Source organism: Hippichthys cyanospilos, chromosome 19 (assembly GCF_059441005.1).
Source record: "Hippichthys cyanospilos isolate Australia breed blue-spotted pipefish chromosome 19, RoL_Hcya_1.0, whole genome shotgun sequence".
Lineage (NCBI taxonomy): Eukaryota > Metazoa > Chordata > Actinopteri > Syngnathiformes > Syngnathidae > Hippichthys > Hippichthys cyanospilos.
In genome coordinates, this window is record NC_142387.1 from 15,853,137 (window position 1) to 15,881,035 (window position 27,899).

Here is a 27,899-nt window from a genome sequence, read left to right on the forward strand (position 1 = left end):
GAGACATTGGTAGACCATAGAAACTTAGAAGACCTTTCCTCAAAAGTAGGGATGTCAACTTGGCAGCATTCAAATCGCTTGAACTGAATCCATTTCTCGGGCTACCGCCACGTATTAAACATCCCTTTAACGAGATTGACAATGGCTCAATTGTCATTTTTTCAGCGAGATAAGCCTCATTTTGTGAAAACGCTTCACATCTACGGTCGAGTTGCTCCCGTTCGTCTTAACGCCGCATTTAGATGCGTATGGCTTTAGTTGAAAATCAACTACAAATTAACCACCCGATGAAATGTGAATTGGCTTGTTCCGAGTTCACTTGCGAAACACTAGCATGATAGCACGGGCGTCCCCGTCGACGGTATTTATAACGGCCTTTGTTCCCAACAGCTCCACTCGGACGTGGACAAGGGCGACGGCAAGGTCAAGTACGTGCTGTCGGGCGACGGCGCCGCCTCCATTTTCACCATCGACGAGAACACGGGCGACATCCACGCCACCAAGCGGCTGGATCGGGAAGTGCAGGCCTACTACACCCTGCAGGCCCAAGCCGTGGACCGGCTCAGCAACGTGCCGGTGGAGCCCCGCTCCGAGTTCGTGGTCAAGGTGCAGGACATCAACGACAACGAGCCCAAGTTTCTGGACGGGCCCTACTCGGCCGGGGTGCCCGAGATGTCCCCGCTAGGTCAGCCCCGTTTCCTTCCTCATCCTATTCGGGTCTCGGACTCAAACTCGGGTCCCTCGACCGCCGAGCGGACCTGCTAACCTCTGCGCCACCGAGCCGCCCCGTTTTGCAAAACGATAGGACTAAATGTGGGATAACTTATGTACAACATGGTGCCTCTAAGATGCACTGGACTGTAAGATGCAGAGTACAGAGCACGAGAAAAAACTAGCATCTTACAGTCCGAAATGGAGGGTACCTTTACTTTCAAATGGGACCCGCAACGTAACAGGAGGGTTAATAACGCTAAGCCCTAGCCTATTATCTCCCTAGACCTTAATGCCCCCAATACGCAGCCCCCTAAACCCCGAGCTTGGGCCTAACTCCCAACTACATGCCTCGACGGCTCTCCGGCTCGCTTTCTTCAAGATCTCAATCGAGCCGCGAAAGCGAGTAAATCCAGGTGAAAACAACAACATCCCCGGGCCAGTGAGCCGGCCGACGCGTGATAAAGACGGCAAGGTGAGAGAGGCTGTTCCGCCGTCAGACTCCACTCGGCCGCGCTCGTTGATTTCCGTACGTCGCCCGAAATGTCAGCGCGGGGCCGCGGGCCGTCGACGAGAGGCCGCCGGAACCGCGCCGACCTCGGAATCAAGCGCTCGGAAAGCCCGAGGCCCGTATTCTTCTGCCGCTCGCCGTTCGCGGCCGCCCTCTGATCGAGACGGACCGAGCGATCGCCGTCCGTCGCGGCGATATGGGGCCGGTCGTCTCGGATCTAGGAATGCCGGCGGCCAGACTGGGAGCTGTCATGCTGCGTGTCGGCGCCGCGTTGTTACCGCTGTGCTGCAAAATTCTCATTTCGAGTTTGACAGACTGACACGCTAACTAGCTGCGCAGGAGAAGGCATGGAACTTTGCCGATATAAGCCGTCTAACCACTAAAGCTTTTCACTTCCCATACCGTACCGCAGCCTTGAGTCCTGCCCCATACCCATGTACGAATAATTAGTGCCGGCTTATTGTGGCTTGATATTTTAACGGTACCGCAATATATGTCTTACTCAACTTTGTCTTAGCCATCTTTGGAACTGATTTGCTTGATCTTTTAACAGTTACAAACATACAGACACTCGTGGGCCAGATTTCACACAGAGAGACACAACGACGTGCGTGTCACCAACAAGCACACCGCCCTTCCTCACTACTAAATGTAATATCAACAGCGGCCAGAGACGGCGCCAAAAAACAAAGCGCCAGTGAATAAACTGTTGAAGGGTGAACAATCAGTTCCAAAAGATTTTTTCGGGTACCAGTCGATCCACGGAGCGGAACCAGGCCGCTGACCGGCGCTTGGGGACCCATGCTCTAGGGAGTTTCACTAAAACGCCCGCTTCAAAGAAGAAAGAAAACAAAAGGCAACAAGAAATCATTTCCTCGGCGTCATGTCAAAGACACGTGCTGGCATACGGATGGAAATGAGTGGAAAACAAAAGGTGCTCCCAAATAAGCCCAAACGGAATAATGCATGGAAGGGGGCGCGCGGGGCCGGGGGACCTTCAACGCGGATCTGGGAAGGATTACACAGACGGGAGGCGCAGAGCCCGACTTTCAGCGAGCGCGGGATTAACAACGAGAAAGCAGATAAGAAGGCGGCCGGCGTCTACCGCTGGGAGGTCTGACACGGCGTTTTCCTCCCATGTGATGGACACCGCTTCCTTTTAGCCTTGCAAAAACGTAACGGTTGCTCTGAAGACAAGACCGGAAAAGCTTTTCTTCAATCCCTAGCAAACTAGCCGGAATTTTGGACTTTTTTCTGGCGCTTTGGCCCCTGCGACTTACAGTCCGGTGCGGCTTGTTTACGTTTGCGGGCGTTAATAAATTGAACCTACACATATGTATTGAGAACTGATGCCAATGAACAATGTGAGTTGTTGAAGGAAAACAAATATTCGTAAATAACTTGAATTACTACGCCTTTCAAAGCGTTTACAAAATTAGGGGAAAAAATGCTACGTGTAAGTGTGTGCACAAGGGTGTGAAAAAATATTTCACAGGCCCCCAGTCCCTCCATTGGAAACCTCACCGCTGCTCAAAGAAGTTCCAGTAAGGTCGCCCCCAGCCCCCGCCACAAATCCAGGTACGCAGGTGTTAAAAATACGGCGCTTGGACGGCGATTTACGCCGGGCTAGATTCGTCTTTGACGCGCTGCTCCTTTGACCTCGCCGCCTTGAACACACCGTAATGCGAGCTGACATGACTAAGAGGTGATGATATAATCCGGGCGTCCTTCTCCGGCCGCCGCGTCCATAACTCCTGCCGGCCGGCCGGCCGACCGGCGTGGAGCGCGCGGGGCCGACGCCCGTTAATTCCGCTTTTTTACGAGTGGCGCTGCCGACTCTAATCTTCAATTTCCATGATCACTTCATTCTGTAAAAGCCTGTAAAACACGCCTCGCGCCGCATTTTTTCTTTTTTTTTACGAGCGGCTTAGCTTCCCAAAAGGCGGCGCTTTTCTGTCATATGCTACAATATAAACGTGCGCGTCATTAAAGTGAAATATTCAGCTGCCCGGCCGAAGCAGGCGGGAAATGATGCATTTTATGCTTTTCAAGGTTATTTCGCCGACGGGCGCCGGATTCGCATGACGCTGCGCAAACGGCAAAACCTGCGCACGTCTACTTGATTAAAGCAAGCTTTTTTCGTCATTGTCTGACATTACTTCAACCCGTAACCGGTAGGATAATCAAAAGGCTAGATCAATTGAATAATCTCCAAGTGAAAATTCAGAAAAAAAAAAAAAAAATGGGCTCTATAGAAGTTCCGCTTGCTAGGAGCTGCGTCCTGCTCTGGCGCCGAGTTGCAAACGTTAATTATCATAATGAGCAAGCGAACTTGGTTTCGGGACAACCCTTGACGAGTAAAACCAACCGTGTCGTTGTCTAGTCTTTGAAAAGTCATCCGACACCTTTCACCAGCGCCGCTAACAATGCTAGCTTCTAATGCGCTTCATAGCTGCTAGCCGCTAATGTTGAAGCTGCTGCTAAACGCTATGCCATTTAGTAAGATAGTATTAATGAATAATGAATTTGTTTTTTAAGTGTCCTCAATTAGCATAATTAGCAATTGAACATGATTTCAGGAAAATGGAGTTTTGTTGATGTCTGTGATGAGCCAAGTTAGCTGTTCTACTTGTAACAAGGCGTTGGTATCCAGGTGTTGTTTTGGAAGGCGAGGGGTGCAGCGCTCCCTCATTTTGGACTGCTTGAACGTCTAATTTGGAGCCCTAAGCCTAGCCGGAAAGTCTAAAAGCGTTAGCCGTGTTTGAAACCCCAACCGCGTCTCCAAGTGTTGATTTTCCGCGAGACTTTGGAAGCGCGCACGCGGAGCTCCTCGTGGCAACGCGAATCGCAACGGCGTAAGCGCGCCAGAACATCCCGGACAAACAAGGCTTAAGTCCTCGTTAACATGGACAGATGGGTCACGCGCTCCATCTGGCCTCCGCGTTTGGGCCTCCAAACGGGACCGGGAATTGAAGCGAGGAGACCGGGAAGTTGAAAGGGAAAGGAATTACGCTCGGGCTTGTAAACAAACGTGGCGCCGCCGGGTGTTTAGCTGGCGTTGTGTCAGAAGCGCTTATTCTTGATGGCGCATGAAAACAAAAGGACAAGTCATTCCAAAGCTAAATAGCGACAGCAACAAGTCACGACGCCGATCGGGTTATCGAGGCAAGTTTCCGTCGCGTGGGCCTCCTCCGCTTTTCGGCGCAATTTCCACAATTAGGCGGCGGTTGCCGCGGCAACTAATGAAGGCCTGTCCGCCCCCGCAGGAACCATGGTGGTGCAAGTGGCGGCCACGGACGCCGACGACCCCACGTACGGGAACAGCGCCAGGGTGGTGTACAGCATCGTGCACGGGCAGCCCTACTTCTCCGTGGAGCCCAAAACAGGTGGGTGTGAGCCGAGCGCGAGACTCGAGGCTTGACTCGGATCTGGGACCCAAGACTTGACTGGTATTCTGCTTCCCGCGAAACCTCGTTTTCACCAGTTAGCTAATTCATGCATTTTTAAAACGGCCAATCAATCGAGTTGTTTTGATTCATCGGCCGGTCCGGGACGGCGGTCCCGAGAGGGAAAAACGCTTCCGAGTCGCCGCGTCGCACTGGAAAATAAACAATTCCATTAAGTGTTAAATTTTCCGCCGGCGTCACCCTGCGTTAATGTCGTTCCAGCCCTCTAAAGCTAAATCTGCAGGGCGAGATTGGAGTATGCCGTCCATTTCTCATTTTGCGGCCGGGTAATGTTAGTCAATAAAGCAATAATCAGCCCGGTTGTAAAAATAATGCACAGCGGGGTGTTGTGGCAGAGTTTTTGAACGAAACGAGAACGGGGGTAGCGCGGAAACATTGGCTCCATCCGTCCGTAGTGTTGCTAGCGCCGCCGTGAATCCAGCTAGCCAATTAGGGAGCAGAAGAGACACCCGCCGCCCCCGCGCACCTGCGAACCTTGTTTACCGAGCCGCGCGAGCGAGGCTCCGCGGCGCCGCAGTAATGCCGGCCTCAACCGCTCAAACGAGCGGCAAAGTTTTCCCGGCCTCCGACTTGACCGGAGACGCGGCCGGATAATGGCCCCATTCTAATAACACCTGCGACGGATCCACGGGCAAAAAGCAGCGAGGACTCCGCTCGCAGCCTGCGGCCAGACAAATGAAAGCCCTCGCTAAAGCCGCCGCGCACACTCGCGCGCACGCTTCATTCAGTTTCTACGCAGGTAGATGTTTACGAAAATTCTCTTGAAAAATTCTTATGGAGTGATGAGGAAGTTTCCCTACGGCCTAATCAGCGCATGGGGACTTTTGTATCCTGGAATCGATTTCATATTTTGGAAAGCGCGTCGGATAATGAACGGCAACAATTTCACCTCAAATCTTTTTAGGTGGCGCGCAGGCCACGCCGCACCATATGCCGCAGGTTGTGACGTCAGATGTTTACGCGGCGAGATGGTGCATGGACTCAACGTGCGCGTTTAGTCGTAGGCCCACTTTGAGAAGCGCGGACGTAGAAAATAGCAGAATTTGACCCCAGAATTGAGGGTGCAAATCCCGCCAGTCTCATTAAAAAAAGAACAATAGCACCCCGGGGGGTCGGCACCTGCGCGTGACTCGATTCTGATCCTAGCATGTTGCGCTTTCTGTTTGCTTTTAATGATGGCGGGAATCCGGAATGAACAGAAAATAATTTGGAGCGCAACAATTCTTTCTGGCCTGGCCCGGAAGCTCCCGTAGTTGTCAGCCGGCGCCGCCGCTAATCCACTCGGCTGTTGTTTGTCTGCCGCGGCGCCCCCGCGCCCCTCCCGCCGCCTCCCGCGGCTCTCTATCTTTGTTACCCCGTGCGGCGCCGGTGTCATTCCCGGGGAGAGGAGATGATTAAAATCCCGAGTGCGGCGAGCGGCCCGGCCGCCCCCGGTGCTCAGCGGCCGCGTTGTTGCCGCGCATTTATCTGGCTGTCGCCTCGCCGCCGGCGGCGGACGGGTGGCGAGCGCCCCGCCCCGCCCCGCCAAACTGGGATCCTTGACATTTGTCTGCAAAGGAGGAAATAAAAGTAGCGCCTTGACAGGAGGCCGGCGGCTCGACGGGCGGGCCGGCCCGTGAAGGTGATGAGCTCTGAAACATGAAGAGGGCGGAATGGGATTTGCCTTTTTACACCAAATGGATCCGGCGACACAAAAGCGAGCCGGCGGCGTCTCCGGCCGGGTGACAAAGGAGCCGCGGGAGCGCGTGCGGCCGCGTGAAGCGCCGTCTTAGCCGCGGAACAAAAGCGGGGCTCTAACACCGGTCGTTCGTGTCCGTCGCGTGTTGGCAAGCAGCGCGCCCTTCGTGTCCGGGCTCCGTATCGCCGTCGCCATCTCACCTAAATACCGTCGGCCCCCAAATTATAAGACCCGCCCATGAGAGAGACGGCCGTGGTGTATTTGGTGTATTTTGAGCTGCGACGCTACCCGTGGTTTGTCACGCGAGGCGTGATGGGTAACCCCGGCCCCGGATGGCGTGGCACCGCCTTTTGTTACCACTACGTGCTATGCTAGTAAAGAGTTAACGCTACCTTGTGTTCTAGGGTGAATGCGAAACAGTCACGTTACTGTCGCGTCGGTGCAGTATTCCAACAATCCGCGAGCGCGTCTGCGTTATGTTGAAAATCCCGCGGGCGTTCTCGATCTGCGCTGAATGTTGCTGGAACCGGTTAAAAAAAAGCCTTTTGAATACAAACTTCCACGCGGCATCTTTCTGCATAAATATGTTACACGCCGCAGCTTATACATGAGAAAAATATATTTATTGTTTGAAAAAGACGATATTTTGCCGCCGGCGATGGGGTCCGTGTCCAAAAGCGTTTTTCCCTGAGGGCCCCGTGGAAAAACGCCCGACAAAAGCACTTAGTCACACGGTTGCGCGTTCTGCGGCGGGAACGACGCGATCGCTATCGGTCGGGTCCAGACGCGCGTCATCGACGCAAGCGCGGCAAACCGGGACGAACGTCCAAAACGAGCAAAGGAGCGCTTTCATCGCGTAGCAACAATTTCCCGGACGGGGCTTTGTACTTTTTTGCGTCAATGGGCTCCTGACAGGATGCGTTAGTCACACTCGCAACATGTTTGCCTTTGTTGTTTGTCATCACGGGGAAATAATTGCGCGGCAAGCCGCCGCATTAGCCAACAGCGGGAGGGAGGCCGGGAGATTTACGAGGCGCCCGCGGCCATCTCGTTCTCCATTCGGAAGGCCCGCCGCCGCGGGAGTCCCGCGCGCACGCGCCTGCCGCTAACATCTCAATCACAAGACGACAGCGCCCGTCTCCTTTCTGACATTTTGGCACGGGCGGCGCGAGGGCGTCCGGTCGGGATTGGACGTGGCCTTTTTCTTTTGTTAGAGCTCCCGCCTTTTAATTAGATTCTCCGCCGAGTGCGGACAAAGCCGTCTGGCCGGCTCCAAATAGCCTCGCCGATGTCATTAAGGCGCCCGGCGCTTCCCATTAGCCGAATTCCGCGATTGTTATTCCCGGCTTTGCGCGCGCGCATCTTGAGGGGCGTTAATGTGCGCCGATAATTACGACTGAAGGACCTATCGGAGGCCGAGCGAACGTGCGTAGCCTTCAATTGAGAGACGGCTTCCCGTCGCTTCACCTTCAAGCCAAACGAGCGACGGTAGCGCAAGAGAAGCTCCCGGGACCGTGTTTCCCGCACTGCAAGGCGCGCCGGGAAGACTGACAGCGCGCCTTATATTCTGGTCGCCTGATGGCGCAAAAAAAAAAATGCTACCGTACCAGTGGAGCAAGAGAAACGTTCAGAACCGATTACCGTATTTTCCACACTATAAGGTGCACCGAAAAGCCTTCATTTTTCTCAAAAGCTGACCGTGATCCGGCGCACCTTATAGTGCAGAAAATACGGTACCGACTATAAACGGAGGCAGATTGCATGCTGCCCCAACAAAAATGTATTTTTGTCATTAAATCGCATGTACTTATGTATTAAATTGATACTTAAGTATCTGGGATTGAATGGACTTTTGCAAAACATGAAAAAACGCCCCTGGCATTGAATGAGTTTATTACTCAAAGTGATCGATTCCTTAGTACTAGTCATTCTTAGAACCCTCAAAAAAAGAAAAACAAAATGAATGTATGTACTGAATGTATGGACTCTTTAAAAAAAAAAAAAAAAAAAAACGTAAAAACACGTCTTTGGAATTGAATGAGTTTTTAAAAAACAAAAGGCTGTTGTCAACCTTCACCAAAATGGCAAATATCGCCGCCAATAACCAAAGATCATTCTTTCCATGACATGAACATAAAAATGTGAAGGCTTTAGGCCGCGTATTTATTTGGCCCGCATTATGCATCGCTTGCGAGCGGCTGCAGCCGTTCAGGATTAAGTAGCGCTTCCCAAGGGCACCTTGGAGATTCAATTTGGGATTAAAAAAAAAAAAAAAAAGCTGAGTTGTTGGAAGAAAGCGATCCGGCTTCCTCGTCGTCTTCCCTGCCGACCGTTAGCCCGGGGCCGCCCGCTTGCGCTCGGGAGCACTTTGTCAAAGTCACCCGGCTCCGCAAAACGCCGCTAATTAGTACTTGGCCACGACTGGGAGGCCCGCCCCCTCCGCGTGTCCGCGCCCGCTATTGACAAGGTGTTTAAAAGTAACTTAATTACCGGCCGCCGCGTGACGGCGGCAAACGCGCCCCCGAGTGGGCCCGAGCCGCCTGGAAATATTTTTCCTCGCTTTGTTTCTGGGTCGTTTTGCGTCCACGGAATTTGGGGGGCCGTGCCGCCTTCAGAGGTGACGGAAAGGCCGGACGGCGGCGACTGCGCGAAAGGCTGTAATGCTCTTGCGGAATTTCCGGTCTTGCTGTGTTTTCCTTACACAAAGTTGGGCTTCGCGCAGGCAGGATGCGGTCGGCTGCATGAAAGGGGGTAACCGTAAGACGGCCGAGACGGGCTTTTTTTCGTCTCTTTTATTGAAATCTGGCAATACTGTACGTTTTTCAGCTACGTTTCCCGGAAGGGCGGTGACTGTGTGTATACGGCGGCGGATGCTTGAAACCATTGAACAAACAAACGCTTTGAGACATTGAAGTCCCCCGTCCGAGACGGAACAACGGAAGCCGTGCGAAAGGGTAGGGTTCACAGTGTGAAGTTGAACTCCAGAAAATAGCCCTTGGGACCGGGGCGTCCAGTCTAACACCGGAGGGACCCGCGGCTACGTGAAAGGGTCCGGCCCAAATGAAGATTTGTGGCCTCTTTTCCTGCCCTGCCGTCTTGAGAAAAAACAAAGTAGAGTAAAAGCAAAAGCAGTTTATCTGGGTAAGTGGCTGGCAGAGGAGAAAAACAATCCACCCGGAGGTATAACATCTCTGTGATGTGCCAAATTTCTGTGAAAGGGCCTTTTTTTTTTCCCACTAGTCGCGCATCAACAGGCTAAACGGACGAATGCCATCGCCCATCGATGTCGGGCGCCCGCGGCGGGTCACGTGACCGTTCGCCGCCGCCGCATTACAGCGACGACGTTTTTCCAAATTGCTTAACTCCATTTTGAGCAACGCGGCGACAAATATTGGCACGGCGCTAAGCTTTGGGTTTGCGGTCGGCGCGCCAACCCGTTTGTCATCCCGCCGATATGTCACATTGTCATTGACGTCCCCCGCCCGCCCGCCCGCACGTACGGGGGGCTTACGGCTGCGTATAAAAGGTATCTCCGGCGCGGACAAGATTGCTTCCCCGCCAAGGAATTTTTACAAGCGTCCGCTGGCGACGCGAGTAACGCGTGGACTTAGCTCAATAAAAAAAACATGAGTTTATCATTGACGTGTGCTAAAAGGGCTCGTCAGTAGGGGGCGGTCTGGAGCCTGCCGCCTCCAGAAACCCTTTAGAAATCAACTTTAGAAAATTTTGAGGTTGCAATTTCATGACAAAAATTGAGTTTAATATTTCATTGAATCATAATGATAAAGTAATGGCTAAAAAAAAGGATTTTGAGAGCGAAAGTTGGAAGTTCCGGCCTCAGACGCTGTAAGGAGACAAAGCCTAGGTGGCCGCGTGGCCAGTTTCCCCTCCCTAACTAAAACACTCATAAAGAAACTAGCGGAGGGCCATAAAAATCTTGTAAGCACTCCGGGCAGGAACGCTTCCCCCTTGACGGACGACTTCCACCGCCAACCCGTTTTTTTCACGCGGAGCAGCAGAAGTCAAGGCATTAGCGCCAGTATAAAGTGCCGCCGTCGCCACGGCCGACGGGCTCCTTGTTGGCCGCGGAGAGAACCGGGCTTAGTCGCCTCCGAACCCCTTATCTGGATGCGCATTCGAGTATGCGGGTGTGTGCGGGTGTGTGCGGGTGTGTGTGTAGGCTTGACAAGTTAATAAAGCAAGCCGTTGCCCTCCAGAAAGAGAATTTCAGGAATTTTCCACGTGGCTCCCTGGCCACTTGATTAGGTACACCTCAGAAGACCAAGGGTTTTATTCAAAGAGGAGATTTTGATCGATGTCAGAGAAGTTTTAATTGAATATTTTTATTATCGCGGCCGGCTGCGGTGGGATTTCCCAAACATGTTTTCTTTCCTCGGGTGGCTACGGAGCAAAATAAAGGGCGAAAAAGTGGAAAGGCCGCCAACGGGCCGCCGCATTTCCGTTTCCGTGGTGAATTCTCCAAAGGATCGTGAAACTTTGACACCCGCGTTATACGGCGTCGTCAAAAAAGCCTCATAAATTTCTGCCCATCTGTCGGCTACACCAGTTTCCGACCGGGAGCGAAATGGCCGACTTCAGGTTCAAACTCGGGTCCTTGAAGGACCTTTTTTGCGCATCTATCTATGGTAGTCCTCCATCCGATTTCAGCTTGATGACCGATAGGAGCGCGCGAAATTGATGATTTTTTTTTTATTGTTCTTGTTGCATGAAGTGAAAGCTAAAATTGGATTTGCGACTACCTGCAGGAGCCTCTGCCGCACCAGCTCTGAAGTCCCCCCCCCCATTTGAGAAGCACCGGTCTACTAAAAGACACCGGCGAAACACACGTTTGAGTGTATTGCGGTATGAATTCTCTTTGCGCGTGTGCAAGGTAATCCTAAAGAAGAAATGAATGCACTCCTGGGCGCATTGTTTGCGGCGACGCAATTAGGCGGATTCATTAAAGAGGAAACAGAAGCAAATAGGGAGGAAGTCGTCAGATTGTCCTTGTCACGCCGGCCTCATTAGCGCCGGCTACAAACATTAAAAATACACGCTTGCCGTCATATCGGGCTTCTTCCCCACGCAAGCGAGGCGGACTTTTTTTGTTTTACGGATGCAGTTTTAATTCATGAAGTGGTGACAGGCGCCGCAGCGCGGGGACCGGGGTAAGAAAAGGATGGGGCCCGGGCGTCCGACGAGGGATGACCGAGCGGCAGCCATTTGCAAAACGCCCGTCTCCGCCAACTCGAATGCGGCAGTTCCTCAAGCGGAACCGCATTTGATAACGCCGACATACGCTTTGTCAACACGTCTTGTTTGTTTGCGTGTTTGTGGTTAACCACGGCTTCCACAATTCCGTTAATTGCGCGCGTGAAAACCTCGACGTCAATCGAGTATCGGGCGCGGTTTTCTTCTGGCTGGCATGTGGCATCTCTCGAAGATCAGGGGAAATTCGCCTTTTGATCGGCTCCATCAAACCGCCGAGCGGCTGAGAAATGACAAAGTAATCTCCCGCGTTCCGCCGGAATCTTTAATAAGTGTCGTTTAATGAACGAACGGCAAGTCATTAACTTTGAAAGCAACGGTGATTGCTTTTGAGGGATTAGCGCGCTTTCTGTGCATTTTAAAAGGCCCGACGCTAATTTATCGGGAAATATTGCGCAGATAAGGCGGCGATTGCAAAAGCGGGGCCTTAATGAAAAAGATGCGGGCAGACAGATGGCGCTGGACGATAACCGGTCGGTCCTTTTCTCCGTTTTTTGTGCCGCCCCCGCAGGCGTGATCCGGACGGCGCTGCCCAACATGGACCGCGAGACCCGGGACCGCTACGTGCTGGTGATCCAGGCCAAGGACATGGTGGGCCAGATGGGCGGGCTCTCGGGCACCACGTCCGTCACCGTCACGCTGACCGACGTCAACGACAACCCGCCTCGCTTCCCGCACAGTGAGTGGCCCCCAAAAGCCGACCTTTTGTCTGTTCCGGCCATCGCGCCGGGGGAAATGGCCATGTCGGGCGCTTGAGGCTTTCGCCACTGGAACGCTGCCAAAATTCGGCTAAAAAGTCAGACAACAATTTCACATATATTTACCCTTTATGTTACACGTTTTTTCCCTTTTAGACAAAAGTAACGAGGTATATACATATATATACACACACACACACACACACACACACACACACACACACACACACACACACACAAAATGCGTTTTAATAATGATGTCTACCAAGGAAAAAATATTGTTTTAAAAGAAATCTTAAGAAAATAATGCTCATTTCAAGATATTAAAGGAATGGGGAAAGAAATGCAAATTGCTTAAATGATCCATTTCTGACTTGTTTTTGCACTCAAATTGCAGTCAGATTGAAAAAATGATTAAAAATGATGTTTTCTAGTCAAGAAAAAAAAACAATTTTTGATATTTGTGTTCTTGCTTTCGGTCTGGCACGTTTTGCAGCGAAGGCAAAAAAGCACACTGTTTTTGGAAATGCATTTTTTTTCTTTTAAATTTGATGTTGATTGAAATCATGCGCAATAAATAAAGTGATAAAGTGCACTCAAGATAAGGCGAGCGGCGAGGCATTCACTCCAAAGCTCTCTGCGACACTTTAAAGCGCCACTTTGCATAATTGCTACTTTTGTTTGGCGTACTTTGGAGTACATTTGGCTCGCCAGACGTACGTTTGGCCTTAGAAAATATATTGTCTGATTTATGGTGGCCCACGTTTTTTGTTTTTTTTTTGCTCTCCTTGTCGTTGGCCTCAGTCCAGCTTAAATTCAGCAAGCTACTAACTATTGTGGAACAAGGGGATTCTTTTGGGATGGAGATTGTGTAGCAATCAGAGCAAATGGGCCTGTAAAAAAAATAAAAGGAACTTTGCCAAGTGCGTAAGTGGCCTAATTGGAGTCAAAAATACGCAATTCACACTAAAGTCGGAGGAAAGCTGGCAGGCCCAACAGAAAAAAAGAGGAAGCCGTGAAATGTGTCCTACCGGTCCACAATGAGTCATTGGCGAGTCATTGGACGCATTATTTCCACTGTTTTGTTAGCTTGTCCTTTTCTTAGATTTTTGTTTTGTCCATCCCTTCCTTTGTTACGCTAACCCTTTTCCGCTGGTTTCAGTTCGTCATTAGCTCGGCAGTTGGCTAATTTTATTTGGAGCAAAGAAAAAGACATGGTGACGTGTTGGAATTGTAGAGTCCCGTTGTCATCTTCTTTCGGAGTGTATTTTTCCCCCCACACTTCGGTTCGCTCATTTTGTACGATCGTTCCTGGGCTACGTCGTTTTGTTTTGTGGGTTAGCAAGTCGTCTCGCTAGTTTAGTTTCTTCATTAGCTTGTAAGACGATTGGCTACGTTTATTTGCTAGTTCTTTTGGTTAGCTGGTTCGCTCATTGTTAGAATTTTTTAGCTAGTTTCTTCATGTTATTGTAATTTTTTTGGTAGTAGCTTCTTTGAGTTTGCATTTTAGTTGTTGCTCTTGTTTGTTAGTGTGCTAATTTGTTTTGTTTTATGGTAGCTTTGTTATTGTTAGTTCAGTAAATCATTTGATTTTCTTTATTTACGTTTTTCTGATACAGTTCTTTAAGGTATTTGTTTTCATTGTTCCGGTTATTTCAGTCTTGTTGCATCCATTTGATTTGCCTGTTTCCAAGTTGTTTTGCTCGTTTCATTTTTTTCATTGGTTTAGAAGCTAATTAGTTCATTTCATTTGATATTTTTTCATTAGCGGGATCGTTAATTGATTTGGCATTTGCCATTTGTTTGAGTTCACATTTTAGTTTAATTTTTTTCATTTCATTTTTTTTCATTAGCTACTCTAGTGATTTTTCAGATAGTTTAGCAAATTGCTTTTTTTTTTTCCAGTACCCATATTTGCGTTCTTCCGATATATTTTTTCTCGTCTTTAGTTCGTTAGTTTGGATCGTTTCGATTCCTTGTTTTTGCTGTTAAACAAACAGCGAATGGCTTTCGTTAGCCGCCTCGATGGAGGTCTGCGCTCTAGTGCTGATTTTTAATTGTTGTGTTTACACTTTTTTCAAGTCATAAAGAAAGCTGCTGTATCGTTTTAAAATATCAGCATCGTGGTTAGAGAATCGGATAGCGGCGTAGGACACGGCCGGGCTTTTCCGCCGCGCTGACGAAGCGACTCTGTTCCTGCGTTGACGACCGTCAAATGAAGGCGTCCAATCTCCCCGCTTCGTTCCTCATCAGAAGCACGGCGAGCTTTGGCGCGGGATAACCGGGATCACTCCGATCGCAGCTTTTGTAGCGGCGCTTTTGGTTGCGGGGTTATTTCCTGCCGCGCTAATGGCTTCCCGGCTCAGCGTCCGGATTCAAAGACGTCCCGGGCTTTTTGCGATAATCCCGAACTCCGGCAATCAGTTTAGCGGCAACGTCCCGCCGCGCTGTGCGCCGGGCGCTGCCGGACGCCGGCCGGTCAATTTGCCGCCTCCCGGGGCGAGACGCTGAAGTTTGCACAACAAGATATGGGCGCCGCTTCAATCTCGGACCCGCCCGTCTCTCCGGGATGATAAACCCCCGGGGAAGTTTCTCGGCTATACCAGCGGAGACCTCGCCCCGCGGGGTCACTCTTGGCGGCGGCTAAGCCCAAAGTTTTTAATTGAGATGTGCCCTTCAAATTGCTGCGACAAAGCAAAATGGCCAGTTTGCCCATGGATTTCCCGCACCGGTCCTCCGGACTGTATGATCTTACGTGCCAGGGTCGTGTTGGGGCGACTAGCAACCGAGGATTTCCGAAATCAGATTTCAGAAATTCATTCATCGGGAGGAGAATAAACAGTGACGCAGAGTTGATGGCGTCGTCAGCCCGTGTCACATGACCCTGACTCCAAACTGTCACAATTTTGCATCTGGGATACTGGCACACTTTGGCGAATTCCCTAAAACCCAGTCTCTCAATTATATTGAGATTATTGAGATTTTACAAAGAAAAAAAAACCTATAGAAAGATAAGATAAAATCAAGATAAGATTATAATCCAGTGCTCTTGTTTGCCTGCATAATCTTTACGGGCACACATACATTCAAATCATTTTCAATATTACTATATACTGTAATAATACTCAAATATTTACATCAAATTATTCATCATCATCCATTTATTCAGCAAAACTTGACCACGCACGAACATTTTTGACAACCGTCTTTGTTTTGATCTTGCAGTTCACGCATTTTTGCTTACAGGGTAGTCCAAAACTGAAAAAAAACAAAACAAAATGCATCAGACTGCCTAATATATACAGTATATATAAAAAGATGCTAATTCTTGTTTTATTACATTTACAATTCACGTGGCAAAAACAAGCCCCCCGCCCATCATGTCGGGTCCCACCACTTGAGAAAAGTGACCTTGACGGATGCCCGGAACGCACCCAAAGCGGTCGCTTTGAAGCAAAAAGCCCGTTTGTGTCAAATTTCAAGCGCGGGCCTCGGAGAATATTCGCTGGCCTTTTGATGGACATGTCCAGCGCCCGTGAAACTGCCGTCGAAGGTTCATATCTTTTTTTTCTGGGTCGGCGCTCACAATTGATTAGCGAGGATTAGGGGTGGTCCTCACAGGGAAGGCGCGCAGGCTCGGGGGAAAGGTGAAAAAGGTAGGGGCGCAAATTGGAATCCCCCGCCCCTACCGTAGTTCAGCTTTTACAGAGCCGCTATTCCACGGCAAATTAAAAAGCCATTATACAGATTACATGGCAGCAAACAATGTGGGGCAGATTAGCATTTAGACGGGCGACGGAGGGGGACGCTGTCAGGAACACAGAAAGGTCTGGTAATGAGCTCCGCCACGCCGATTGGGGGGAGATTATGATTATGAAGAAGATTTTTTTTTAAATGGCACAAAAGCGCCCGGAAACATCACGGAGAAAGCGCCGACTAATAGAATCTTGTCGAGTGGACGCTTGGACGGGAGCCGACCCAAGGAGACGATGGACTTGAACTTCCATTTGCCGACGGATAAACCGGAACGGCCGGCGCGCGCTTCTGACCAATCACGGACTTCGGCTTATACCTAAAACGTCGGCCCGTGCGCTTCGTAAAGGTCTTGAAAACGCTCCGTCTTTCGAGACAGCGTCGCAGAAATGGATTGTTAGCGGGATCGTGGTTTTGATTGACATCAACCCTATTTCGGGTGAGATGTTGATTTCAAACACAGGCTCTTAGCCTTCCAAGTCGTTGTTTGTTTTCTCTCTACGATTCCACTTCTGCGTTCAATCAGATAAATCATCATCTGAAAGCTATAAGACACACCTTCGCTGAATGGCATATTCTAAAAGTGTTTTCATATATAGGGTGCACCGCGTTATAAGGCGCATAGAGTAGAAGCTACAGTAGTGGCCGGGATTGCTTTGTGCATCCACGAGATGGAGCTGTGCTGAAGGGAATCAAAACAAAACAGTCACATAAGTCGCTCAAACATGATTCATAGACAATCAGAAATGAAGAATTCAGACTTTTTTCTTTGGAAAACAATCCATCCAGGACAGAGAGTGCAGATAACAGTCGTTTTGGGAGCAGGCCGACAAACAACGTGGTCGGCCTTCAATCAGCCCAATTAGCAATGGTTTACTTTGACTTCTCACTGCTTACTGAGCACGGACGCCGAGACATGAAGTCGAATGGCAAATTGCTGAATTTGTTAGAACATGTCTACAGGCTTTTATATTTGTATATATAAAGGAAAAAAAAGCAAAGCTACGGCGGTGTCAGAGCGCTTGTGGCTTGTATTGTTAAGCAGGGGCGGGCAAACCTTTGAGCTCAGGTGCTTTGATTGTGAACACGGGAAGCTTTCTCTAATGTATCACTGAAGGCTCATTCATGTGCAAATGTGTGTTTTGAAAGCTTCTAAGCAGCTGATTAGCCCTTTTGGACCAAAACAAAATTGTGCCTCCGCATAGGGAGGATTGTGTAAATAACATCGCGTCGCCCCGGCAACCAAGACGATTTTAATATTTACCGCCCACGTAAATAAAGAAACGGCCCCAATTATTCCGCTTTTGATTTCTTTCTTGATTGGGCCTGAGCTTGGTGTCCAAAAACGCGCCGCACGGGGCCCGCTAGCCTAACCAGCCGGCTTTTCCTTTCTTGCCAGAGGTCAACCAGTACACGGTGCCGGAGTCGCTTCCCGTGCGGTCGGAGGTGGCCCGGGTCAAGGCGGCCGACGCCGACGTGGGCCCCAACGCCGAGATGAACTACAAGATCGTGGACGGCGACGGGCCCGGCGTCTTCAACATCACCACCGACGAGAAAACCCAGGAGGGCGTCGTCCTCCTTTTAAAGGTACCCCCCCAAAAAGAAACCCCACCGCTCACCTTTTTGCGTGCATACGTATAGAATGTTACGTACGTCATATTATATGTGACTTTTGAAACACCTCCAACCTTTGAATAATATTCCTGCTACATCTTCTTCAATTAAAATGGATGAAAATCCCAATCGTCCGGAATGGCAAGCCTAGGTGTCTATTTTCCGGCCGTATCTCCCATCCCTGACGCATCTGTCAGAAGTGAATACTGCAGCAAACATTTTTGGACCGGTGATAACGTGATGCGGCCCACGCGCCGGCGGTACGTCCGTCCTTGCTCTCTATTATTCCTCCGGACTTGTCATTTGTGTGCAAATGTTTCATTCGAATAAGTTCCAAGCATCTTTGCTCCAAACAGACTTTACGGCCCAAGTAACATGGCGCCGCCGTGGCGTCCCACGGAAAAAAAAAAGAAACGGCGCCCGTTGGCGTCTCGCCGCGCGCTCGGATCTTTTTCCCCGGCGAGTTGGCGGACGGGCCCGTGATAATGTTAACGGACGCCGCGATGATGGCTCCAACGTCGTCAAAGTCAAAAATGTCACGGCCGCTAGCGACGAGGACGGGGGTCCACCCGATAGATATTTTCAGCACATGTGTAGGCATGAGAAAACGGCTTAAGACGGGGCGAACGCGACAAGCGGAATGGCGAGGCTTTGGACAGCTCCGGAGAAAAGCCGGCGGATGAAGGCGACGGGTTGTTGAGGAAGCCAGCCAATAGCAGCGCGCGGTCCCCTCCCTCCGCAGCCTCTGGACTTTGAGAGCAAGAGCAGCTTCTCGCTGCGGGTGGAGGCCACCAACCGGAACATCGACTCCAACTTCCTCAACTTGGGCCCGTTCAGCGACAGCGCCTCGCTCAAGGTGACGGTGGAGGACGTGGACGAGGTGCCCGTCTTCGCCGCGCCGCTGGCTCGCATGTCCGTCTCCGAGGACGCCCGGGTGGGCACCTCCATCGGCCGGGTGTCGGCGCACGACCCCGACACCTCCAACAACGCCGTCAGGTACCGACCTCGCTCAAAAACGGCCGTCCTTTTAAGGAGCTGCTAATCTCCCGTGGCGCTTTTGGGGTGAGCCCGCGTTTTCGCCGGCGTGGTGCGCCCCCTGGCGGCGAGTAAAATGGCAGTTCAAAATCATGACTTTGATTACGGATGGCGTTTGCTAGTGGAACGTGGCCCCCGGAGGCCACTTGGATGGCAAGTCGTGTGAAATTTCTCCTGAGATCATGGAGCTTTTTTTAGGGTATACTTTTGTTTCTCCGCTTTCTAGCCTTGCAAAGTCAGCCGCGGTGCCAGATGGCAACGTGGGGGTGGGGGGGCATCTGCAAAAAGCCAAATGTCATTTTAAAGGAGGAAAAGGCCATTCCTTCGGTCACAAATTAACACCGTGGCCTTTTCGCTCCCAAATGCAGCGTCACATTGACCGCCTCCACCCCCGCCCCCACCCCCGCCCCCCCGCCCCCCACCCCCCGGCTTTGCATGAACTGAATGAATTTTGCCACCATTGTTACAAAGCCTAATCAGAAAATCAAATGAGTGCGCCATTGTCGCTGCAAAGTGCTTTTTCTTCTTTTTTCTTTCTTGGTCATTATCAACGTCTGCGATATGATTTCTCCCTCACATCAGTCCAAATGAAAATTGTTGCAGAACTAATGGCGCCGGCGCACTCAAATTATTTTGCCATAATACCCTTTGGGCGCAGCCTAATTGAACCTGTCGTTTCCTCATTTAAGAAAAAAAAACACGAGTCAGTATTAGCGACACTTATTGATTTTGTTTGGTGTTGTTTTGCGTTAGCTGTTGGACTTGATAAAAGCACCGAAATTTCAATCGCATTTTGCTGCTACTTTTGGAATCATTCTGTGGCGCAAACGTTGATCCCCTACGAGAATATTATGAATCCTTCCTGTGATGATGTGCATTTGTTGTGGTAGTTCTAGTTGCATTTCTCTCAGCAACTTCATAAGCCCGAACATCCGTTATAGTTTTTGCCGGCTTGGTAGAAAATGGTGTCATTAATGACAATGTACTTCCCTTGTGCAGTTTTGGGGTCATTTTCTCCCGCATCATTCTGGCTGTATTTTAGCCAAGGAACGGCAAACTCCCAAGTGGTCGTGCCTTGTTGGACTTTGACACGCTGGCACCATTTGGGTGAAATTTCAGCTCCTTTAAATACTTTCCTTTTGATGTGATATGCCTATGATGTACAGGGTAAAGAATTGGGCAAGCATCAGTTTTGCAAAAAAGAGTCCAGTTGATGTCCTCAGTTTCTCCTGGTAATAACGTAATTGCATGTGTGTTGCTCTCCCAGCAAGATGAAGTTGTTTTGCAACAGCAAAACACTTTCACAACCCCCTGGCGTGCTTTCACGTGGTCTCTTTTTCAGCCCGCTTTGATGATGCGCGGGCGGGCCGCGTTTTTGCGTGCGTGCAGGTACTCCATCGACCGCAACACGGACATGGAGCGCTTCTTCAACGTGGACGCGCTGAGCGGCGTCATCAGCACGGCCAAGCCTCTGGACCGCGAGGCCAACTCGGTGCACAACCTCACCATCCTCGCCATCGAAAGTCGTGAGTTGACGCCCTTTTGTCCTTGGGGGCGGGGCAACCGCCAAATCCGGAATGGCGCCGCGGTTGCTGGGGATGTCAGGAAATATTAATTCCGGCGTGAGGACGGTCGCGCCGACCTCAGCTGACGCGCTGACTCAGGATGCCGTCGCTCGTGAGCGTGCCACGTGGCCCAAAGCTCGCTGCGTTTTTTTCAATCCGTCCGTCACGCGCTGGCCGGCCGTCACCTGTCCGACATTTTGTCTTTTTTCGGAATGCTTTTTTTTCCCAACAGCGAACTAGCGGGAAACTGGGACTGAGCACATCATCGAGTGAGCCGAATCGGTGAAAATCGGGGTTAGGACAATTTGATCCGTCCATCCGTTCATATAATATGCATTGTATTACATGTCATATAGATAGATATACGAATTGAATTATGACTTATTTTTGAAAAAGTAATTGAAAAAATGCATTGGATTTTTTAAATATTCTTATTTTAGTACAAGGCAGCATGCAGAACTTCCCTGAGGGGCTATCAAAGTGGCTTCTTTTTTTACGGCCATTCCTTTTGTCTGGTCTAAATGGGTGCTTCTAAATAGCTGAAGGGATGCATCAAACGCTAATGCCGCCTGCCCTGGCCTTCTTTTGCTTTTTCTGGACTCGTACCTGCTTACGTTTCACCGGGTTTAAAAGTTTTGCTTCAAAAGCACTTTTGAGGGGTTTTTTTTGTTTTTTCTTGCTGACATCGTGGCGCCGGCCAAGTCCAAAAGCAGTCCGCGGCCCGAGGCGCCACACGTCCTTTTTCCGCGGCTGTGACACGGGCCCCCTGAATGACAGCGCGTCATCCGGGGCCGGGTGGCCCCGCCAAGCCCGATTAGCGTCTGCGGCGCCCGGCCAACGACGTTTAGGAACCGGCGAAGCGGCTCCACTTGGCCGACTCGCGTGGCGTGTTTGTCACCCCGCGTTGGAGCAAGTCACGTATGCCGCAGTCTCATTTTTCTGCACGGAATTTGGAGTTATGCTGGCACTTTTTCTACTGTACAAAGTCATGAATATCTGGAGGGAAGAGCTAGCTTTGTTTTTTGTTTTTTTTTCTTTGGGGTATAATTTTGACTTGATTCGGACAAATACGTGCGAAGGTAGGCATGAGATTTCTAATGGCGACGGTTTTCGACAGTTGATGACCAGATTTTTTTCGACACTGAGGCACACCGGATTATGAACAAATACTGTCACGGAAAATATCTTGTCATGTACACACCAGACAGGCTGTACCATCAGGGTATTTACGCGGAAATATGGTACGTTTTCTTCCAAAGCGCCCGCTTACAGCAACACGTTGCTCGACATGCCTTCACGTTTCTAAAAAGGAGCAGCACCAACATATTTTCAACGTAACGCTAAGACAATTGCATTTGTTAGAATACCGCACCAACAGAACAGTAACATGCCCGTTGTGCCCCCTGGCAGTTTGAACTCCAAATCAATACCGAACCCTAAAAGAACAAGGAAGACTTAGTCGCCAAGCTCCAATGAGTCCAGAGATAGAAAGAAACGTCCACCACAGTCGGACGCAAACGCGCCGCCTCTCAACAGGAAATGAGCACCCTTCTATTTGTCTGTCTTTCAGAGGACCCCAATCAGATCGGCAAAGGCGTGGCCATCGTCAACGTGCTGGACGTCAACGACAACGCTCCCGCCTTCGCTATCGACTACGAGACGCTGGTGTGTGAAAACGCCATGCCGGGAACGGTACGTCGCTCCACTCATTTGCATCTGATATACCGAAGGGAAATACCTGGCGCGAACGAAAATGCGGCGACCCGAATGCATACAAGGCGGCAAAAAAAAAAGAAAAAAGAAAAGAGCGCGTGGTCGGATTTGCGTGCAGAATCCGTTCCGGCTTTTCCTGCCGCGCCACCGCTCGGTTCGTTGAATTTTTTGGCCCTGTTAAAAATCATGAAATAAAAAATCATGAAATTGTTTTATCCACCCGTCACCCTCAGGATGAAGAGTCTTTATTAGAGTAAACATTGCGTCTTCATTAGCCGGCGCCGTTATCGACAGACGTCCCGCCGCCGCTGCCGGATGATTATCGTCCTTTCCACTTGTCCGCCCGTGATTATTGCTCAACGGCACCAGCGCCTTTCTATCAGCCATCAATCTCCCGCCAGCGCCGCGCTCCCGCGCTCCCGCGCTCCCGCGCTCCCGCGCTCCCGCGCGCCGCTGCCGTACGTGCTTTGCGCATTCCTCCCCCGCCGGCGCTGCCTGATTTGTGCCCCGCGAGCGGGGCCCCACGATCAAAGGGGTCTCTGATATATATGGGAAAAAGTTGGAAAATGAAATGTCCCAACGCTTTCAATGGCGAATGGCAGATTTGGCGCCCGTCGCTGGGTCGCTACCGGTAAACAACGCTGGAAATCCATTTTCCCGTTGACAAATATCGTAAATCGTAAGACGTACTTTTGTTCCCAAAAGTGAAGGTCAAAAGTATGGGTGCGTCCTATAAACGGTAACGTAAAGATTTGATTTTTTGAAGAAGCGGGCGAACTGAACCAACGTCCGAATTTATCCTCATTCACGTGCGGGAGCATTACCGATGAGATCAATCATACGACTGAATGGCAAATGCTATTCATATTTCATATATTTCAATGCAAAATGTTAATTAGGTGAATGCGAATACTTTTCATATGCTTTACATACGGCAAAATGTACGAATCAACTGCCTAAGGTAATTGATTCCTTTAGGTTTTGAATGATAAAAGTAACTTCTTTCGGTACGAAACGTATTCAAGTATTTTTTCCGGTACTAAAGTAGCCAATATTGCATTTCGTTATAATTGTAATTAATATTATTTAAATGAATAAAGTCATTGAGTATTTTGTATTTATATACCTTCAGTCTCCTTTAGCCCTTGAAGGATTGATTCATTTTGCGCCCGCCATCCTCAGAAGCTCCATTTGGGAAAGAAATGAAAAAAAGATGTAAAGAAGTACCTAACCTAAGTACAAGAGCAAAAGATCCATCTCTGGATGCAATGGACGGAATGCGTATATGACAGTGCGCACCACGCTGTGTGAGAGGGAGGCCGGTAGAGAGAAAGTTATTTGCGGCGGCGGCGGCGGCGCGCAGTAAAAGAGATTTCATGATGAAATGTTGTCGGGCAGACACGTCCGGGGAAGTGGGAGTAGCTGACATTTAAATAGCCGGACGGCGTTTGAATTACAACTAGCCGCTACCTGCCGCCGGCGGCGGCGTGTCAGCCTCCTGATTTCTAATTAATTGAAGCGCTCCTTTTGTGTGCGCGGCGGTCCGGTAATGGCCGCCGCGTCCCCCGGCTTAGGCCGCCCACCGGCTGTCACGCCCGCCGGCCGCTCCCCAGATGAAATCGCCCCGCTCGCCGGTCGGGAGAGCGGCGGCGGCGGAATAACCTGCCACGGCTCGGGCCTAATTAAGGCCGCTCGCCACTTGTTACGGATCGGCGCCGGCGTCTGCCGCCTGCCATCTTTATTAATTGAGATTGCCGTGGGGTGATGGGGGCAGGGCCCGGCGGGGGCGCTTGCCTCCGCGCTCTTCATCCCTCGCCGTCGCTAACTGCTGCACTCCAAGCTCAAAAATGCTTCCGGCAAGGACGCTGGCTAGCTCGCGCCGTATTTTCATCAACGGCGGCATCATAATCAGAACCGCAATTTGCCAACGAGAAGACGCAGTTTGTTTTGGGGAGTTATTTGGTGTCTTTGAATGCGATTTTTTTTTTGGAAAAATATAGGAAGATAAAAGAAGCAAGCAGACTGAACTGACGTCAGAGTCCATTTTTGTTCACGCGCAGGAATATTATTAAAACTGACAGGACATAAAATAAAAAGTCCTAAAAGGTGTGCGTCCCCCTGCAACACACCTGCCCCATCTCAAGGCAAACAAGGGAACTGCATTCATATTGCCACAATTGATAGGATTCATTTTAAACGTTTAGGAAGATTTTTTTATTCCTCTTTGCACAATATATTTTGATTATGCACTAATGTCGTCCTAATATGTATCTGTATTTTGATGCATTTTTATATTGTAAGAATATTCTTATGAAGGATTTCAGAGCAATTTTGGGGGCTTGGAACAGATTCGACTATTTACATGTAAAAAGCTGCTCTACTTATGAAATAATGAATCCGTTTTGTAAGCGGAGGTACCACCGTATTTGTCAAATGCCAAATATGGGTGCTTAGTAATGGGAACGCAGTAATGGGTCTTTGCCCGGAGGGGAGGCAAAGTAGTTAACACCGGTAGCTTTTTTTGTTTGTTTTGGCGTGTTTTTCGCACTTCCCCTCAACACCTTTCCTCCAACTTTGCACTTTTGCAGCATCCCGGCCGGCCGCGCCGGCGCATCCCGTCCTGGCGCCCGGCTCCAAATTATCACTTGGGGGGCAAGGTGAGAGGTGCAAACAAAGGCGTCGGGGCTATAAAAAGGCAAACGTCTCAGCGGGCGGGACCGCATGGAAGGAGACGGCGAGCGTCGGCGCCGACCTGTCACATGCGGCTGATGTTTGGGGCGCGAAAGCCGCCGCCCCCGCGCGTCCTCCGCCCCGCTGACAGCTGTCACGCCGGCGCGCCGATAAGTGCCACCTATTTGATGGCGCCCGCGTTTATGCCTCCTCTTTACAGGAGTTTGAGGCGCCGCCTTGATCTCGGCGTCCCGCTCCGGTTGGGCTCGCCTTCAAAGTCGCTCGCTCGTCTCATAATGCGCATTAGAATATTCAAAGGGGACCGGAGGTGTTTCTTTTCTTCGCTGGCGTCAAAGACGGCGCCGCGCCGTGTTAGCTGTCACCTTCCATGCCGGTGCGTCTCCTCAAAAATGGCTGTCAGCTCCTGCTAAAGAATCTTGTTGCTTTTTGGGAAAACTCTCCATTGGGATCGATAGATTTGGGCTGGGAGTTTTCCTCGTATTTGTCTTTTGTTTGTCAAGCGGAGGTCCCGGACCGTCCCGCGGCCCGGTCCGCGGATCAAGCGGCGCCGGGCCGCAGCCGAAACCATGACGTTTTTCAACTGATTTGGCTCATCTTCATTTGGGCTTCGTTTTTCAACTGATTTGGCTCATCTTGATTTGGGCTTCGTCTGGCTCCGTCTTTGTTTTTGGCGCCGCCTCCGGCCAGCTGTGGATATTCCATTTTGTAGTGAGGAAGGGCGGCGTGGCTTCACTCGAGAGCTCTCGCTGTCATCTGTGAAATGTGGCCCACCAGTTCTACTTCCTTTGCAAGAATGTTGTCGTTTCAAATATGTTTGTTTGTTGATCCAACCGCTTGTGACAGGATAACGTGCTAGTAATACGTTCTCATTTGCATCTAATTAAGGTTTTGTAAGGAAATGAATAGCATTTATAATTCTCTTATATGATTGATAATTACAATCTGTGTAGGTTCTGGTACACATTTCAAAAATGAAAAAATCATTTTTGGACTTTGTATTCGCCGTTCATGCATTAATTGTATCCGTCAAGTTTTATGCAAAACAACCCCATTTCTCGCCTTTCGTTCCAGCCCTTTTTGGGCTTCGTGGTTTTGGAGCTTTCCGGGCAAAGGGTTTGTGGTGATCGACGAGCCTCGTCAGCCGCCGGGCTCGGGCCGTCGGAGGATTCCTCGCGCGCGCCGCCGCCTCGCATCACCGGCGCGCAAATGAAAGGCATTATACATTACAAAGTGTTTGATTTAAGTCTTGATTTACAGCGGGGCTTTTTCATTTCCCCGGATAAGCCTCCCGAGCCGTCCTCGCCACTCAAGGGACATCAAAAGGTGGAAATTGCGCTCGTCCCCGCCGCGGGCCTTGTTGTCGCGCTATCCGCATTTCCATAAGACAGCCGACGGCGCCGGCGCGCTCGACGGCGGCTTTGGGCGAGCTGTCACAACATCGGGCGCGCCCGCGCCCCCTCCGGTCTCGGCTAATCCCGGATGCCGTCCTCCATAAAGGAAGCCGGAGCGCCCGCGCGACGACGCCGTCGCGTCGCCGGCTTTATAGAGCGCCTTAGCGGGCTTTGCGATCACGCTCCCAAGCCGGGCTTTCGGACTCTCGGGAAAATACCATCGTACGTTATCACGGGGGGCTGAATCTGAAGGTCGCAATAAAGACAAAATACATTTTAGGAATGCAAAGGCAAGCGGTTCAATTAGGGTTCCGATTTCCCGATTTTGCAACACCGTCACGCTATGGTTAAGGTTCCAAAGTAGGGTTTGAAGATTCCAATGTAGGTTGGACACCAAATCGGGCTTTTTAAGCTGTAGTCCACTTTCAAGTCTTGTTTAGCTTTGCAAGAAGCTATATGGCTTTCGAAGAGTATTTGACGCCATGGGTTGGGTTTCAAAGTAGGGTTTGACGTAACATTTTGGCTTTCCAATTAAGGTTGGACGCCAAATCCATTTTTGCTCATTATTAGAGTTTCACGTTTACATGTACTAGAATTTATTTGGGTTTGGATGAATAGTTGAGGCCAAGAGTAGGATTTCAAACCGGGTTTGGGGTTTTAGTGGAGGTTTTGCGCAGTTTTCATCGTGCCTTCATTTGATATTTAATTTTGTGGAATCGAGGCGTGTTAGAATTTATAAGATTGTCAGGTTCGGTCAACCAAACAACACACAAGGAAGGAAGACAAAAGACTTTAGATTCGATTTGCTCACGAGGAGAACGGACAGAGACGTGCTCAAAGTTACGCATCTCGTACCTTTCTGGAACACATCCCGTCGAGTGCTCTTTTTATTCATTAGAGTAGCCCTACTTACATTCGTCGCCGCCCTAAAGGTTTTGGGCGGAGCATATGGCGGCGGCGTGACAAACAACATGCGATAGTGGTGTGTGTGTGTGTGTGTGTGTTCCTCCTACACTATCAGTTATCAGTTCATACAGTGGCTATTATCTTCTTCTCCAAGAACATAAGAGCCATCCACAGATCACGAGGTCATGATGTCTCCTTTCTTCCTGCGCTCCCCGCTTCCACAGACAACTTTCTCTTTCATGATTCAAACAAGGTTCAACTGCCGAATAAACGCTTTGCAATACAATAAGAGGAAATACGGGATCATTTATGTACATTCATGCAAACATACATATTGACCAACAGCATTCACCAACTGTATGCTAATCCGCTAGCTTGTTTAAAAAAAGAAGACACAAACAAGAAATAACCAAATATTCTGGTATATTTTAGGAGTACTGGGATTTGATTTCGAGGTGATAGGTGCAAATACGGGCTAGGAAAAAAAAACTAAAAAAAAAACAAAAAAACGTGGAGCGACAAGCCTGTGACGTGTTCTTACGACTCGGCAGGTGATCCAGACGGTGAGCGGCGTGGACAAGGACGAGCCTCAGAGCGGCCACCGCTTCCACTTCGCCCTGGACGCCGCCGTGGCCGGAAATCTCAACTTCACCCTGCGGGACAACAAAGGTGAGCGTGCGGACAACGAGGCGCTCTAACGCCCGCTTGATTTTGAAATGCCTTGAAATGGGCCAAACTAGGGCTAGGCTTTCAAACAAGCGCTTGGCTTTCTAATTGGCCTGTGGGTACACTTTCAATTTTGCACTAATGTTACCGGTGTCAAACCAGGATTAAAATGTGTGTGTCCCTGCTATACTATCACTTATCGCTTCATAGAGTGGCTACTATCTTCTTATCC

At 50.1% G+C, this 27,899-nt stretch overlaps 2 protein-coding genes across 4 annotated transcripts in view; one reads left to right on the forward strand and one right to left on the reverse strand.

Moving 5' to 3' along the window:
• LOC148408133 (cadherin-7-like) overlaps positions 1 to 27,899 on the forward strand; it is a 96,796-nt gene that overhangs the window by 59,969 nt on the left and 8,928 nt on the right. For all 3 annotated transcript variants that reach the window (XM_088401607.1, XM_088401603.1, XM_088401606.1), the window contains 8 exons: positions 391 to 685; positions 4,489 to 4,608; positions 12,147 to 12,314; positions 17,486 to 17,673; positions 18,443 to 18,696; positions 20,125 to 20,261; positions 21,871 to 21,992; positions 27,553 to 27,670. In XM_088401607.1, coding sequence (XP_088257733.1) covers positions 391 to 685; positions 4,489 to 4,608; positions 12,147 to 12,314; positions 17,486 to 17,673; positions 18,443 to 18,696; positions 20,125 to 20,261; positions 21,871 to 21,992; positions 27,553 to 27,670 — 1,402 coding nt within the window. The remainder of the gene's footprint in view (positions 1 to 390; positions 686 to 4,488; positions 4,609 to 12,146; positions 12,315 to 17,485; positions 17,674 to 18,442; positions 18,697 to 20,124; positions 20,262 to 21,870; positions 21,993 to 27,552; positions 27,671 to 27,899) is intronic.
• Positions 27,202 to 27,899, reverse strand: part of cdh19 (cadherin 19, type 2) — a 104,821-nt gene continuing 104,123 nt past the window's right edge. The window contains exon 15 of the transcript XR_015863584.1: positions 27,202 to 27,654. The gene's annotated coding sequence lies outside the window, so the exon portion shown is untranslated. The remainder of the gene's footprint in view (positions 27,655 to 27,899) is intronic.